The sequence below is a fragment of the Lutra lutra genome, chromosome 16, assembly GCF_902655055.1.
Source record: "Lutra lutra chromosome 16, mLutLut1.2, whole genome shotgun sequence".
NCBI classification, from domain to species: Eukaryota; Metazoa; Chordata; class Mammalia; order Carnivora; family Mustelidae; genus Lutra; species Lutra lutra.
In genome coordinates, this window is record NC_062293.1 from 11677013 (window position 1) to 11693643 (window position 16631).

At 47.8% G+C, this 16631-nt stretch overlaps 2 protein-coding genes across 7 annotated transcripts in view; both read right to left on the reverse strand.

Moving 5' to 3' along the window:
• ARSG (arylsulfatase G) overlaps positions 1 to 4551 on the reverse strand; it is a 100996-nt gene extending 96445 nt beyond the window's left edge. The window contains exon 1 of the mRNA XM_047708639.1: positions 3891 to 4551. The gene's annotated coding sequence lies outside the window, so the exon portion shown is untranslated. The remainder of the gene's footprint in view (positions 1 to 3890) is intronic.
• A 520-nt stretch (positions 4552 to 5071) lies between these two features.
• AMZ2 (archaelysin family metallopeptidase 2) lies at positions 5072 to 14581 on the reverse strand. 6 transcript variants are annotated; one of them, XM_047708646.1, is made up of 9 exons: positions 14482 to 14581; positions 13935 to 14028; positions 13519 to 13608; positions 12701 to 12983; positions 12206 to 12379; positions 11971 to 12099; positions 8766 to 8929; positions 7425 to 7601; positions 5072 to 6486 (listed from the first exon to the last, which is right to left on the reverse strand). In XM_047708646.1, exons 4-9 carry the CDS (start codon positions 12981 to 12983, stop codon positions 6331 to 6333), a joined length of 1083 nt encoding a protein of 360 aa, XP_047564602.1. In that variant the 5' UTR covers positions 13519 to 13608; positions 13935 to 14028; positions 14482 to 14581; the 3' UTR covers positions 5072 to 6330. The 6 variants fall into 6 exon arrangements, with proteins under 6 accessions (XP_047564602.1, XP_047564603.1, XP_047564604.1 ...); XM_047708647.1 differs by having other exon boundaries at positions 14422 to 14535; XM_047708648.1 differs by lacking the exon at positions 14482 to 14581 and adding an exon at positions 14195 to 14348.
• Positions 14582 to 16631: the final 2050 nt, after the last annotated feature.

The window sequence follows — 16631 nt, forward strand, 5'->3', positions numbered from 1 at the left end:
AAAGTAATAAATAGTGGAGATTATCTATATCCAGTTACAGACTAGTCCTAAGAGCTACTCCACCTCCAAGTGAACAGCATAGTCTCCATGCCAGGGATCAGCAGACTTGTTCAGGAAAGGTCAAGATTGTAAATATTTAAGGCCTTGTGGGCCATGTGGGTTCTGTCACAATGACTCAGCCCAACGGCTGCAGTGTGAAAGCAGCCAAAGACAATATATAAAGTCATGAGCATGGCTGCTTCAGTAAAAATTTATTGATGGATACTGAAATTTGAATTTCATCACAATTTTTTTTTTAATTTTTTTTCAACCACATAAAAGTGTTACCAAACAAACAAACAAACAAACAAACAAAAAACCTTATTAGCTTGTGGTCTGGAAAGAAAAACAGGCAGTGGGCTGGATTTGGCCTGCGACCTACAGTTTCTAACCCCTGCCCCACGTAAAAGTGATCCTGGAAGGCTCAGGCCCACCAGGGGCACCTCTCTGGAAAGGAATGTCCTGGTAGGAAAGGATCATTGTAGTCAGAGTGGCTTTTGGCTCATAGGTGCCAGAGACAGGAAAGATCAAACTGCTGATGATGGCACATTAATTATAAGTTTTCATTTCCTGGGATTAAAGAGATTCTGCTCCGACCTTGTTGATTTAATAATGTTTCAGGCTAAACGAAGACTACTTCCCTCCTCAAAAGTAGAATTATTCCAGTGGTAAAAATGAGTTAAGATCATGTGCTCTTTTAAGACAAATGCACCCTTCATGGATACAGTGTTTCCAAACCTTTTAACAAAGTTACCAGTTTTGTCCTCCCCTGCTGTGAAATGTAGCTTTTGTACATTTCTTTGCCTGTCCTGCAGCTTAATACCTGGTGAAAAAATAGAAAATAGAGCCCCAGCCAGGGTTCCCTTGGCCCAGTTATCCATTCAAGTCTCCTAGACGTATTTATAACATTTAGATTTCCATACTCTTTCTCAAAAATATTTGAAATAAGAAATAATCACGTATGCTTATTTTAAAAAGCTCCCAAGTATCAGGCTCACTAACAGGGATTTAAAGTTCAGAGAACATTGCCTAAACGTTATGATCTTTACTTGAAACGACCAATTTAAAGACAATCCAGGAAAAAAAAAAAAGACAACTCAGACTTGTTATGCGCTAAAAGGTTAATCCTATAAGTATACGTAAGTATATGGAGCCTTGAGAAAAGAGAAGCTGGATTTGCTTTCCAATTTGTCTCTGATACAGATGTTAATCAGAGGGCGGCAATGTCCCAACAGGTGGGCCAGCCACTGTATAAGCAAGGAAACTAGCTCCCCCTGGTGTTCAGCTTCTTTAAGGACTCCCGGGGGGGGGGGTGCAGAAGAAGAAAAGAGACAAGTTTCAGAACGCACAACACTGCTTTTCATGGAAGAAAATCTCTCCCATCCAAATCAAAATTACTTCAGCGATTATGGATTTCCTAGAGGGAAAACTGGCCAGCAAAAGTGATATTCCAGAACATTTTATCTACAAACGCGTTTTAACTAGAGCTCAGCAAGTATTACGGAGAGAAAATACACATTGTGACCATGTATTTATATTATTTAGACACCTTTCCAGAAACTCAAGAAAAAGCATGGCAACTGTACTGACAGCAATCTACTCCCCTGGAATTCAAGCAAAACTGTAAGCCCTTTTTCTACATGGACACCTCCTGTTCTCAGATCCGACTGTGCCCCGGAGATCCAGACTCACACATGCCAGTGACAGCACCTGGTGCCAACCAGGCATTTGCAACGTCACGTGTCCTCAGCAGAACTCTTGACCCTCTTCCCCAAACCTGCTCCTCCACAAATCCTATTGGCTTTACTTTCTAAATATATCCAGAACCTGCTTTTGCCAATTCTACCAGTAACCCTGATCCAAGTCAGTATCATCCTAGCCGGATTATGGCAATCGTCTTCTAGCTGATTTGCCCAATTCTGCTATTGCTTTAATTTTCCTGCTTTAATTTTCCAGACAGAAGCCTTAATGACAATCCTCTGAAGGCACAAATCAGTCACAACCTCATTTGAAACCTAAAACCCCTAACTAACAATGAGTTCTTCATTGCTCTTACCTCCTTCCCTGCTCTAACCGCACCGGCCTTCTTCTTGTTCCTTGAGAACACAAGTCTCATGCCTTAGCATCTGTAGCTCCCTTTCCCTGGTCTGCCCTTCCTTTTGATGTGTACATGATGTGACCCTTCAATTTGGTCTCCTCCAAACGTTCTTGAGGAGGCATTCCTGACTCTCCTATTCTGCCCTTTACCCTGAAAAAAAGTTCTACAAGTATTTGTTTTCACTCATTAACCAGGCCTCATCCATTTGCACCTTAAGGTAGTGGGGGTCTTTTTTTGTTATTGTTGTTTACTGCTACCTCCCCAGGCTTTGAGCAGGGCCTGGCACGGAGTAGGTGGTGCTCCAAAAATATTGTTCAATGAATGAATGAGTTTATTTCTCTTTGGCTTTTTCAAGAGGAAAGGACATGGTATTGATTTACATTTACAGCTCAAGACAGTTGGTGCTGCTAGAGAGCGGCTCGGTACCTCCAAGACACTGAAGGCTGTGATCCAAGCCCACTGGCCCTTCCTGAGCAGTAAGGAAGAAAACATAGATCCATTGCAGACTAAACAAACAGCGGGAAGAAATTACTCCGGAGGGTAGGTATGCAGATGGAGGGCCCAGGTTTAACATATTGCTGGAGCAGATTTTGTTTCAACTTAACCTATTTTCCAGTAGACTTTTTTTATGATGCCCCCCCCCCTTTTTTTAATGCCTGCATGGAGAGCAAGTGCTTTTCTGGATATTGGGTCTCTTTTTGGTGCTATAGTAGAGTCCATGGATTGATTTCTCTGATTTTGAGCAACCCCAGATGGCTCCACTTGAATAGAAAAGAGGTTGAAAGAAAGTTTAATCTCATAACCACTTCTATAAACAGTCCGGGAGGAGGAAAAAAAAAAAACCGATTAGGTTTCTGGCTCGTGGTATGTTACTTCTTATGAGGTCATGCAGCAGAGGGAAAACAAAGCAGAATTCGTAATTAGGGAGACTTGGACCCGGTCCATCTTTGGGTTGGTGCTACTGCGAGCAAGTGTACTTCGCTACTGCAGGCCTGTGTCTCCGCGTGTGAAATGAACTGAGCAGGATTCACTTTATTCACACTCTACAATCCTGCATTCCAAAAGTGAAAACGCGTTTAGAGGACGGACCAAGCCCTTGGCAATGGGAGACAGTGTAAACAAACATAAAAAACAAACAAACCCCAGCGCCTCAGGAAGTAACAGCAAGATCTAAAAGCCAATCGAATCCTTCCAGCGTTCACACCCTCTGGGCTCGAAGGGCAGCACTCCCGGTACTGCCAGAAGGCGCGCCAACCCTTTTCCTCTAAAGAGCCTTCCCCGTGAACTCCTAGCAATTCCGCTTCCGAGGGGCGCCCTCCCGAGTGCAGCCGGAGACGGTACTAACGTAGTTTTGGTCCAGGACCGTCGCCGGAGCCACACGGAGCCGCGGAGCCCTCGCCTACGGCCTTGGGCGCTGAGATGCGCTCTCAGGGTCAAGTGCACGCCTGAGTTCGAACACTCGGGACGAGAGGACCAGGTAAACTCTCTCCGTTTCTACATGGACTCCAGGTTGAAATGATAGTATTTTGGATGTATTGGACTCAATAAAACGTGAGACTAAGCCTGCTCTCCTGTGCCCTGGCCACACGAGCTCCCGCGGCCCCAGAAGCCATCCAGCTGCCACCAGCGGCCCGTGCTCTCCCCGCAGTGGACGACGCCGCTCTAGCTTAGGGGCCCGGCCCGCGGAAGGGGCTCCGCCGCGCCCCCGAAAGCCTGCGCGGCGCACACGCGCCCCGAGCCCGCCCGCACTCACTGCTCCGCCGCCCGCCGCGCCGATCTGCCGGGCTCCCCGCGGCTTCTGCGCCCCCTCGCTGTGGAGGCTACGCTGTGGGCCGGGGGCGCGCGGGCACGGCCAGGGGCGCGGGCCGGGGACGCGCCGCGCGCGCGCTCGCGGAGGGGCGGGGCGCGGTGCAGCGCTGCGGGCACACGAGGACCGAGCCCCAAGCTGTGGAGCGGGGGTGGAGGGGTGGACAGCGCCGCCCGCCCGCAGCACCCCAACCCTCGGGTGCAGAATGCACATGGCCTTGATGGCGGGGGGCGGGGGGGCCTTCGGGGCTGCAGGGGGCGAGCCGGGGAAGGCCATGTTCTTCCGTCCGGCCGTCGCAGTTACAGGGCTTTGCGGACTAAAATGTTGCTGCTTAATCCTTCTCCTGACCGAAGGGAGACGACTAATTCCGCCCGCGCCAACACGAACATTTCCGATTCGCTTGTTTCTGGAACGGTGTGTAGACCATGGAAAACTACTAGTGCTCTTCCCTGTTTGTTCATTCAGCATTTGCAAAGCAAGCTCTGCGTGGATTTCCGTTTGTTACTGAGTGAAAATCATTTCTCAAAACAAGGTTCACCTATAGTACATAAAATGTAGTTGCAGTAAACAAATTATAGTTTTTAAATTTAACCCTAAGAAATTGTCCAAAAGTGGGGCGCCTGGGTGGCTCAGTGGGTTAAAGCCTCTGCCTTCGGCTCAGGTCATGATACCAGGATCCTGGTATCGAGCCCCACATCGGGCTCTCTGCTCGGCAGGGAGCCTGCTTCCTCCTCTCTCTCTCTGCCTGCCTCTCTGCCTACTTGTGATCTCTGTCAAATAAATAAAAATTAAAAAAAAAAAAAAGAAAAGAAATTGTCCAAAAGTAAATACAAGGCAATATTATACACTTGATGATTGCTGAATAAATGGCCATTAAACTTAACATCTGTCCAACTTTTAACAGGACTCTTATGATTTGATTCTTTAAATAGAAGACATTTTCCTGGTCTCTCCATGCAGAGTTGGTACAAATGGACTCTAGTCTTGTCCAAACAATCGCACCCCGCAATTTACACACGCAGCCAAATCTGAATGTGTAGGTTTGTAACTCATGCTGACCTATAGGGCCAAACCTGTGCTTACCTTGTGGGAAAACAGAAGAAAACTGAACACAGGGCCAATAACAGTATGAGGAAATAAAACTTGTAACAGAATCCATAAAAGTCCATGCTCCCTTGGGTTCTCTCTTCATATTAGAACCACCAAGTGTTTGCCCTCCAATGAGTCTGAACACAAATCACCATTTTTTGTAAATGACCTTAAGAGGTCTCATCAAGGAAGAAGGTGAATGTCATAAAGGAAAGCATGTTCAGTTAGAATATGTGCTTTCGATCGCATTGCATAAATAAAGTTAACATGGAAAGAATTTAGGTTCCAAACTTCAAAATTTAAAACTATAAGTTTTACCCTCCGGGTGAAGATGGGAACACGGAAAAGGCAATCTGCTCACCAGCGTTCAAATGATCTGATCTAATTTCTAGATGCGTGAGATACATTGCTCTCGTAAAGGTGATTCGTCAAGCCTGTGGTTTTCAACCTGTTCCCCCACAGTGGAAACCCAGCCGATGTTCACAGCCTGACAGGTCAACACGGGCATTCCTGCCGCACCAACAGGACCTCCCATCACACTCTCTGCCCTCCTCAAGTGAACACTGCACAGTGCAAAGTGAGAGTGATACTATTGTAGGAATAAACCTAACACCTGCTCGAAGCCTACAGGAAAAGGGCAACACTCACAAACATAAGGCCCATTGTAACAAATTATGAGCAAGACCCTTCACAAATAATATGTGTGTTGTACAAGTCCTGTTAGTTTCACTTGTAAATATGGTTGAGAGGAGGTCACATTTCATAAGCTGCCAAACCCCAAGTGAACTATCGCTTCCTTCAGGCTCAAGGGACAACCAGCGAATAAAGGGAGAGCAGGCAGGCCCCCTGGGAAGGACGGTCCACAGACGAGGGATGTACATGGAGTAGGTGACTTGCCTGGGTCTACAGGAGGCAGAGCACTCCTTCTAAGAAATGAATCAAAAATCACCCCCTGGAAATTACATTCCTTGGATATCCTTTCTTGGGACATAAACAGTGATTTTTATATTTACTTACTCATCTGTTAGTCCTAGCTCCCTTGTGAGATATAAACGTATTTCAAGGATGGAAATGATGAGCTCACTACCACGACCAGGCTAAGATGGAAGAGGGAGGGTTTATAGTTGTCAGCATTCCAAGTAAGCCTCATTTCAAAGTTCAGATGCTTTAAAGAAGGTTCCATTCTGTTACTTGACACAGGGCAGAATCAGTAAGCAGTTTGTTCTAAGGAAGTATGGCATCCAAGGGAAAGCATAATGTGCAAGGGTTTACGGGAATTACTCCTAGGCGAAGGTCCTTATTTCTGGACAACAGCAAGGCATCTTATTATCCACTCCTTCCATTCCTTAAAGGCTTCCACAGGTTTTGGTAAATTCACGTGATCCTCCCGACTGTGCTCCCTGCTGACTCCAGGGCTGTCAGCGGACTCACCGTCAATCCACCTCACCAGCGCCTTGAGAAACAAAATCCAGATCCACACGTTCATAAATCAGGGCAAAATAGTTTGAGGCAGCAGAAACACGCTGACTTCTAAATCACATTATCTCAATCAGTGGCTCCTATTAGCCCCGTAAGATATTCCGTCTGATAAAGACATTTGTGAGTGTGGAACACACACCGGGTGAAGGAGCAGTTGCCAAAAATACACAAACTACGACTACAGATGGCGGCCAGAAGTGTGCATGGGAGAAAAGACGAAAGAGAAACACACATCCTCACAGGTTTTTCTGGATGAGAGGATTATGCTTTTCTCAACATGCCAAATGTTCCACAGGGCAGTGGGCAAGTGCTTTCGAGCTGATGTGCAAGTGGTCCCCGTGTGAGTGTGCACAAAGGTATAGGCAGACACACGTACGTAAAGATCACTGCGTGAGCAGTCACACCCACGAGGAGCTATGTGATGGGTACGGACGCATTTGTGGGTTGGCGTGGATGCACGGACATGCACACACGTACTGAGATTACATACTCTCCCTCTTCTTCCATCAAGAAACTCATCCTTTCCTGTGCGTGAACAGCATACCCCCGTCTCATATGTGGGAAGATAAAGCATCTCCACATATACTTATGGTTTAAAAAAAAATGAACTCTGCCACGCACATCAGCATTCAGCCTGTTCTCCCAACTCAAGTTCTCTGGCACTTAGCGAAGGGGACTAGATACTCCCCCACGGTTTCTCACGGAGCCGCAAGTGCAAGGCGCTCAGAGGCAAGGCAGTTTTAAGAGGAGATTTCTTTGTGTGTTTTTCTTTTTTTTCAAACCACAGCTTCCTGCTTATCTTTGCACTAATTTCCTCTGATAAATTATAGCTCCACAGAAGGGCCTAATAGAAAATGGCAGTTTGCTAGTTAGATAACCACTTCCCTCCTTCCTTTTCTTCCCCTCATTTACCTGGTATCTGTCTATGATGTTGAAGCCCACAGCACACTGCAGCTTGCGTAAACAGATGGGGCAAAGGTTGAGGGGGCGCCGGTCAGCTTCCTCCAAGTGGTTGGAGCCTTGCATGAGGCATGCAAGCCACTGGCAGTGTCGGAGTCCAAATATGTGTCCAATCTCATGGGTTAAAGTCTGCAAGACACGCATAGCAAGGCCTGGTAGCGCCACCGTCAGCACAGAGTTACACCTGCCTTCTTTTCCTTGCTTTTCAAAGAAGCGAATTTATAGGGATCAACTCCCTTACTGTCCTCACCAAAACTTCAATCGGCCCAAAGACTTAATCCTTCATTTTCCTAAGTGTCTTACCACCTTCCTCCCTACACTTCATTACTTCCTCTGGAGCAGGGTTTCTCAGCCTTGATACAGCTGACTGTTGGGTGGGATCATTCTTTGCATAAGCACACTGGGGACAGGGGAAGGACGCAGCTGTCCCATGCATTATAGGATGCTTAGCTCCGTCCCCAGCCTCTACCCACTAGACACCAGTAACCCCCACTGTCCAACTGCAACAACCGGAAATGTCTCTAGACACCGCCAGAAGTCCCCGGTGGGGAAAACTCATCCCTCGGTTACAACTGCTGCACTAGACCAGTGGGACACTTGTTACCCATTTAGATTCTGGGACCCTTCCCCCACAGATGCTGAGTCAGCAGGTTAGGGAGGAAGGGCGCTCAATCTGCATGTCAGCGGGCACGCCGGGGGAGGCTGACATGGGGCACACACTCTGAAAACACTATAGCTTGCAGTGTCTAAGCACAACTTCCCAGCTGCAGGAAAAGCCCATGTTTCTGGCTACGGAGATGGTGAGGGAGGGAATCAGGAGGCGGGCTTTCCGAAGAGCAGGGCTTGGGTCAGGAGCTGTCAGTAGAACTAACTGTGGGAGAAGGTTGCTTTGGGCCAAAAGGAAGCCGTTCTCACGATGCCTGAGAGCAGCGGCCTCCAAGAACAGCTTGACTTGGTGGCCACCACAGCCTCAAAGAGTCAGTTACCTTACTCATAGCAGAATTCTGCAATGAAACTAGTGGCGAGGATATGCAGACAGCCAAGGCTGCGCGTCACCAAAAGGACAAAAGCCAGCATGGATACTGTAAATCTCAGTATTAAGGTATCCATTATAATTCTGTTTTATTGATGACTTCAATCAATATCCATCAAAAGTATGCAAGTTGATACAAACTCATTTATAATTAGGACCTGAAGGACTATTTATAAACAATTTAGACAATTAAGAGCTTTTTAAAAAATACTGTTTTTTTTTGTTTTGTTTTGTTTTGTTTTGTTTTTTTAATGACTCACCTTACAGGAACGAAGCAGCAAAATACTGGTCACTTCAGGGACATAATAGTTATCAAAAATGGAATAGTCACTTGAAGATACTCTCTGTAGCTTGTTCACTTTGCCTTCATAGTGTGAGCTATAAAAATCACTGCCGTACCTGGCAAAGCTGAATATCCCCACACCTAGAAGAGGAGGACAAGCAACAACAGAATGGGAGTAAGATTCCTGGATGAAAAACCAACAAAGAGAGCCCGTTTGGGCATCTAGTCCCTGGGTACAAATCTGTGCTACTGCGTTCACAGTCTAATATGCTTATAGTTTGCCAAGACAAAGGAGGAATTTTGCCCCAGATTTCCCTGTCTAGCTCTTCTGCTAGCCACATTGCCCTGCCCTGTAAGATTCAATGGTCTCGAGATCAAATTCTTGAGAATGGAAAATTCCAGAATTTTTTCCCCTCTAAGATTAGTCTTTTTTCTCAAAGAGTAGTCCAAATCAAGGACTCCAAGAGGAGCAAGGAAAAATGGTGACACACACACACCACGCAGCCATGACTTTACTCTTTAGGAACACGACAACCAGATCTCTAGGTCCTACGGGTCAGCGAGGGTTCCTGCACTGCCCTGAAGCTTGGAGACCATGGTGGAGACCATGCCCTCACACAGAACCTCCTCCCACCTCCCCCTTCTCACTCAGAGCGTGACTCTATGTGGCTGCCGTCTGGTGACCAGAATAAACACTCCTGTAATGACTTCCTGTCACACTGAAGCTTCTGCGCACATAGAGAACAGGGTTTGCTGCACAACGCATTCTAAAGGGCATGGTTTTATAAGGTGACTTGTTTACGTTATCACTTTTATTTATGCCTCTTTCCGTTGTGATTTAAAATAAGGCATTTTTTGAAAAGGCTTTTTTTTTGTTGTTAAAGAAATGAATTCATAGTAAGTTTCTCCAATCCAACTTGATCCAAAGAGAATGCTCACCCCACCCTTCCAAGAGTCACCTGATATTTGATATTTAGAGCGAAAGAGAGAGAATATTCTGAAAGTTAAGGAAAACCCAAGCCTCCTCCTGTCATAGCTGACCTCCTCTATCCTCTAGCCAACTAAGTGTGGGCATATTTCACTACAATACCTTTAGCAAGAACATTTTTTCCTTCTAATAAACTTACGGATGTAAGATTATTTTCTTTAGTAATTAAGTATTTCTCCATTTTAAATCCCCCATCTTTGTAAACTTGGAGAGTATAGTCACTTATAGTAAGATACTATCTCACTGCCCAGCACATCAGCGCTGCTAGCTTACACCTTCTCTCAGGCCATGCACTATTCAAAAAACTTACTAAAAAGGGCACCTGGGTAGCTCAGTGGGTAAGCCTCTGCCTTTAGCTCGGGTCATGATCTCAGGGTCCTGCGATAGAGCCCCTGCATCAGGCTCTCTGCTCAGTGGGGAGCCTGCTTCCTCCTCTCTCTCTGCCTACTTGTGATCTCTCTGTCAAATAAATAAATAAAATCTTTATAAAAAAGAAAAAAAGAAACTTACTAAAAAAGGGGGGGGCCTTAAAGTAGAAACATTTTAGGAGAATGCCTCCTGACCACCTCCAATGCCATAAGATAAATTAGCTAGCAATGTCTAGGTAAATTTTTTTAACCTTTTTTTTAATGTTTCCATCACTGTCAGGTTAATTATAAAAGGAGAGAGAAAAATTCAGCTCATAAAAGTTTATTTCTGATAGGGGTGCCTGGGTGGCTCAGTCGGTTAAGCATCTAAGCCCTAGGTTCAGATCATCTCAGGGTCCTGGGATGGAGCCCCGGACTCCCCCCAGTCCCCATGTGGAGTTCCCTGCTGAGTGGGGAGTCTGCGTCTCTCTCTCCCTCTACCCCCAGCTTGAGCTCTTCCTAATAAATAAATAAAATCTTCTTTTAAAAAAAAAAGTTTATTTCTGATAAAAAGATAGCTCTTAAAAAATCAGAAAGACAGCAGTGGTCAGAGTCTCCAAGAGGGGGTTGGGGATACTCTAGGAATGTAAATGGAGAAGTCACCACTGAAGGAGCGGGGGAGGAAGAGACTCTGTGGTGCCCTGGGCTCCCACCTCTAATGAATGTGTCAGAAAGGGAAATGCCTAATAGAAAAAAAACATTTGTTAAAGAAAGGGTCCACCCCCAACAAGCCCCAAGGCTGATGTGACACCTGGACAGTCAAACTGGTACTCTGAAAGCACAATCCTGGGTACCTACTCCCCACCCCAGAGCGCTAATGGACCACCACTCCCCTCAGTGCACTGGACCCCCCTTCAAACCTGTCAGATCCTAGCGGACGAGGGTAGAGAAATTACAGCACAAATGGATGGGTGGAGAGAAAAGGAGTGGAGAGAAGGCAAAAAAGAAAGAAATACAATAAGGCAAAAATGGGATTTACTTCCAGATCCTTTTCTACCCTCAGTATTACAGTGCAGAATTCCCAGTGAGTCAAGTTTACTATATCTCAAATCGAAAACTGAAGTTGACTTTACAGAAGTAAAATAATGTCATGAGCCACAGAATAAGAACATTGCACACTTGTAAATCAGCCTATGGTCACTCTAGCTATGCAAGAGATCTACAAAAAGAATTGAAAAACAGCAGGATTTTCACTTATGTTAACGATAGTACAAACATCCTTAACATGTTTAATTCACCTCGTCCCTGAATTACTGACATTTACCATCTGTTGTGCAGAATATCTATATGGATGCTAGGCATACATATACACTTTTTATGTATCAGCACAGGTAAGCTATCTCAAAAGGACTTTCTAAAATGGGTATCATTGGGATGCCTGGGTGGCTCAGTCGGTTAAGCTGCTGCCTTCGGCTCAGGTCATGATCCCAAGGTCCTGGGACTGAGTCCCACATCAGGCTCCTTGCTCGGCGGGGAGCCTGCTTCTCTCTCTGCCTCTGCCTGCCAGTCTGCCTGCTTGTGCGCTCTCTCTGACAAATAAATAAAATCTTTAAAAAAATAAAAAATAAAATAGGTATCATTGGCCTCAAGGTCATGTAGGTAGTGCATGGCTCATCGATCATCAGAATCCAAGCATACTACTTCCTGAGCGTAGCACCATACACCAGAAATAACATAGTCCGAAGTATTAAAATGATAGTTGGTTGGAGACTTTCTTCCCTTTATCAACAGGTTCAAATAACTCTCAAGGTGAAGAAACTTCTACCAAAAATGTCAAAAAGAAATACCATCTGTCAAAGAGGCCTGTCCAAAGACAAAATTCCAGGAGTCTCGTGGGTAAAGATCAATCATTGTTATTCCCACAATACAGAAGGCATCTCTAGGTTTCTTCTTTTTTAAGAACCTCAGGATATGCCCTATTTGAAAAAAAAAAAGAGTCCATGTGAGATATATATATATATAACCGTACATGTATCTAATAGCTCCTTTCCTCAATTCAAATTGTAAAGTTGTTTGATTCACCTGCATGAATTTGTAGGTTTTGTGTGTTATCATTGACTCTAAAGGAACACCTCGTGACAGAGACAGGAACCGGTTCTAGGAGTTTTACTGTCAAGCCATAGAAAAATGCTTCACAGTATCCCTTCAGCCACTTAATATATTCTTCACTGATAACTCTGGTGTTTCCCAGAGACCCTAGAAGACAGAAAAAATGTAAGACAGACTTGAGGATGATTAAACATTCAGTCTCTCAGTCTATAATTAGAAATTTGAAGTTAGAAGCAAACTAACTCTAGATTTTCAATAAACCTCTATCAGTCGTTGATGTGAACATGAATTACAAAGAAACGAAATGTCCCTTTTTAAGGCGATTTGGGTACAAAGGTTCCACCGCTGTAACGAGTGTCAAAAAATGATCATAAAACTGCCCCCTTGAATGAGATCAGCAGCCCAGGCTATCCCTGGCAGCAGGCCCAGTGCGAACCAACCCGAATCCAGCACGTTACCAGTGTATACCAATGCACTGTATATAAATACTGCGTTTCTCTGGAGACGGTGCCTTTCTAGAAGGATCACTGAAAAACTCTTCGAAGTCTTGGGAAGCCTCAGGATGGGAGATGATCCAGTCTGATTGTGAATGCAGGGTAATGGGTCCAAACAGATCATTGTCCGGCTTGAAGGCTTGGTTCAGCAAGCGCCGTTCGCCAGCATCTAACTTCTCATACTGTGACACGAGCGTCGGGTTCTTTGAGATGAGAGCTGTTTTTAGAGTCTGTTCAGAGTGCTGTACTGTTTGCATCTACCAGGAAAACACAAGCAATCAGATAGACAATGCACATCCACTCCGGTGACTTGAATCTGCCTATCCTCCACATACATCTCTCATTTCTGCCTTTTTTTTTTTTTTTTTTTTTTTACTATTATTCGCACCAAACAACCGGTGTTCTTCCCCATTTCCAATCCATTTCTTGGGGAGGGTAGCTGAAAAGGTGAAAAGAAAAAATCGCGAAGTTCATTCCTCCTTCTCTTACGGAACCTGCTCCCGTTACAAAAACCGTAAGAGAATAAAGAGGATAACCTGATTCCCTATTTCCTTCTGTCCCTGGGGTAACAATATTATGAATTGACCCATTAGGGCCGCATGAAAAATACTCATCTTTTCCAAGGTGACTCAAAGATGTTCCAGACCACACAAAAAGAGAACTGATGTAAGTCCTGCCATTTCTGTAACTTAACTGCAGGCTGGTAATAGATCTCAGCCACTGAAGTTTATTGCCTCAAAGTCATGTCACCCTGGGGAGGACATCAGGTGACTAACCAAAAGCCAGACTCACAATGACAGGTTTCTTCCATTCACATCGTGTTCCTCTGTAGGGCTGTCATCCTTCCTTCTGAATGCGTCAAACAGCTGTTCCGCCACGAGGCTTTTTGAGTTAGAAAAGGGAAAAAAAAAATTGTGGACTCACTCTCTGGAACCCATCATATTTCCTAATTCTCTAGATTTTTTTTTCCAGTTTAATGATTGACAATTGATGGGAAAATTCAAGCTAATGTAATGTCTGTTCGTTCTCGTTGGACATCAGAATCCTGAGGTTCCAGAGAGAGGGCGGAATTCCCAAACGGAGGTCACTAATGTCAGAGCTCTGATATGTGTATAAAATCGTCCTCAGGACTCCCCAACCGGGCTGACCTTTCACTTATCCTACAGGACAAAATAATAACCAAATGTGCCCTCCTGCAGGCCACCTACCTTTAGGGAGGTAGGCTCCCATCGAAGATTTTGCCTTACAAGGACGGGCATGCCTGCGCCTGGTCGGGGAAGTGCTGTGCGGGGTGCCTTCGCCCTAACATTACAAAGGCAGTGTGAAAGGTTGGCCACCCTGGGTGGAACCGCGGGAGGCAGGAGAGGATCGCTCATGTGGGCTGGAGGCCTGCAGTGCTAAAACCAGCACATCCTGGGCAAACCTCGACAAGCTGGCCGCCCCCGCCGGTTGCTATAGCAACCCGCACCTTGGCCTGGGGCCCGTGCAACCGCGACCCGGTCCCTGGCTGGGGTGGAGTGGGGAATCCCCCGGGGAGTCTCGCTTCGTCTTTCCGCCCGGAGGAAGCCTCCTCAAAGGGCCTTGCTCTCCGGAGACGCCCCCGTCCCCCGCTGTCCTCCCCTGCTTCCGCCGCGGCGGCCCCGCCCAAATCCTCATCCCTCCCCACCGACCGCGACAGTCCCCATCCTCCACAACCAAGCCCCCAACCCGGGAGGCCACAGCCGGGATCTAACGGCTCCACAACACTGCCCTCACCCCGCCGGCACTGGACACCGCCCGCTTCCTGCCGCAGCCCCTGCGCGCCCGCACGTCGCGCCCCGCGCCGTACAGCGCGCCCTCCCCCGCCCCGCGCCGGCGCAAAGCCACGCCCCATCGCGCCGCGCACCACGCCGCCGCTCCGTCGCGCCCCGCCACGCCCCTTCGCGCGAGCCACGCCCCCGCGTCGCGCGCCACGCCCCATCGTGCGCGGCTCTCCGGCAGGCTCGGAGCCGTAGTTGTGGATCCGCCGTCGGGGTCCTGGTCGCCGTGAGCGGGGAGCGAGGCGTCGAAGTCAGTCCCCATTGTCCCCTTCCGCCCCCCGGGCCGCGCCGGCCTCGCGGGTTGGCTTGTTTTGCGAAGGTGCGCGGGGGGCCGCTGGTTTGAGGAGCGCCCTCGGCGTGACTGATGTCACCAGGCGGCTCCAAAATAAGTCAGCCGTGGCCGCAGCTTGACGTACGGCCCGGGCGCGCGCCCCGGTGCCGTCACCGCTCGGACTTTCCCTTCCTCGGCGGCGGCGCCTGCAGCGGTCTGGGCGCGGCCGCAACCGCGAAGCGCAGGTGGAGCGCGCGGAGGCGGACGGCGCGGAGGCGGGGGCCCGGCCTGGAGACGCCCGCGGGGTTTCTCTCCGCCGGGGGATGCGTCCCTCTGTGCCTCGCTGGTGCTGAGAACCCGAAATGCGTGTGCGGGAGCGGAGGAGAGAAGTAGGACGGTCGCGGGCGGGCGTTAGGGCTGAGCTAGCTGTGTGGCCTTGGCTAGGCCGGTTACCCTCTCTGGGCCTCTCGGTTCTCCCGTGGAAGATGAGAGGAGCCAGCTCTGACCCCTGGAGCACCTCAGCACTGGGAAGTTGTGTCTGAAAGCAGAGGACCCCCCCCCCCCCCCGCCCCGGCCCACCGCTCGACATCCTGGTGCCCAGCAGACGTTAGGGCGTGGTAGTGGGTCAGGCTGGGTCAGGCCATCTCGTACTGCCAAGGACAGATCCCGACCTGATCGCCATACCCTCCCCCCGCAGGGGTGTGGGCCTCCAGCAGCCCGCCAAACAAGCCCACCCACCGCTCGTGCCCTCCTTCCTTCCCAGCTCAGGTCATTCTTGCCCCATGCTCTCCAGACTCCGTTGGACTCAGCAGCTTCCTACAAAAGAACCCCCCAAAAAACCCGAGTCCTGTGTAAGCCTGTTCCTTCACACCTCCCCCTTTCCCCCAAAGTTCTCTTCCCAAGACCTCACCTTAAGGGACTCAACTTTCTTCCCTGAACATCACTTCTTCCCTCCCAACGGTCACTCAGAAATACTCCCGAGCCCCAGTTTTCATTTCCAAGCCGTTGTCCTACTATGACCAAGCAGCCTCTATGTTTTTGAAGCTCAGGCCATTTTACCATTCTCTGATTTTTCTTCACCCTAATAGGCCTTCTCACTCCCCAGGAAGGACAGACAACGTGTTTTCTTGACAACTTCAAGCCCCTCTGATGGTTACCTTCTCCCGCCTTAACCCCATGTTGTCTCTCCTTAGAGGACTAACGAAATAAATGTGTCATTTTTTCACCTCAGTCTCTAGTTTGTTTACTCCGCGTGGATCTTGAACTGTCCGAAGTCATTCTTTGACCTCAGTGCCCATTTCCACCCTTACCTGAACCCAGTCTTCAGTGAAATGCATCCATATCCTGCCTGGTCCCCAAATTTAAACTGAGAAAATCAATGCATCAGCCTCGCTGTGTCTGAGATGCTTCTTGGCTTTCTGGGACGTTGTGCCTTTTGACTGAATGCCTGTCTCCAGACATCCCAAGAGTCAGTCAGTGTAGTGCAGGGGCTAAGATGATGGTCTGGGCTTGAATCTCGGAACCCCTGTTGTTCATTAGCATGTGGCCAGCATCCGTTTTTTTAGCCTTATGCATCTCTTCCTGGTTTGTACAATGGAGATAAAAGTAGCACAAACCTCCTGTGGTTTTTAGGGATCAAATGAGTTACTTTGGACTTTTTACCTTTTGATCCAGTGGCCTTCTTATGCCCCGGGAAGCTTCGTTGAGCTGTGTTTAACTCTTCGGTAGAGCTCTCCCTAACCCCACCTCCTGCAACACAAAATTCCCTCCTCTGCAATGATCACTACCTTGTGCACACTGCTAGGTTTGTCCTTACTGCAATGATCATAATATTT

Excerpts from the sequence above, each read along its gene's own strand:
- AMZ2 (XM_047708646.1), bottom strand. The coding sequence starts at position 12,983 with ATGCAAACAGTACAGCACTCTGAACAGACTCTAAAAACAGCTCTCATC. Across the intron at positions 12,380-12,700 it reads TATTTATATACAGTGCATTG|GGTCTCTGGGAAACACCAGA; the intron begins GTATACACTGGT and ends TCTGTCTTCTAG. Across the intron at positions 8,930-11,970 it reads ACAGGCCTCTTTGACAGATG|GTGTGGGGATATTCAGCTTT; the intron begins GTATTTCTTTTT and ends CTCCTCTTCTAG.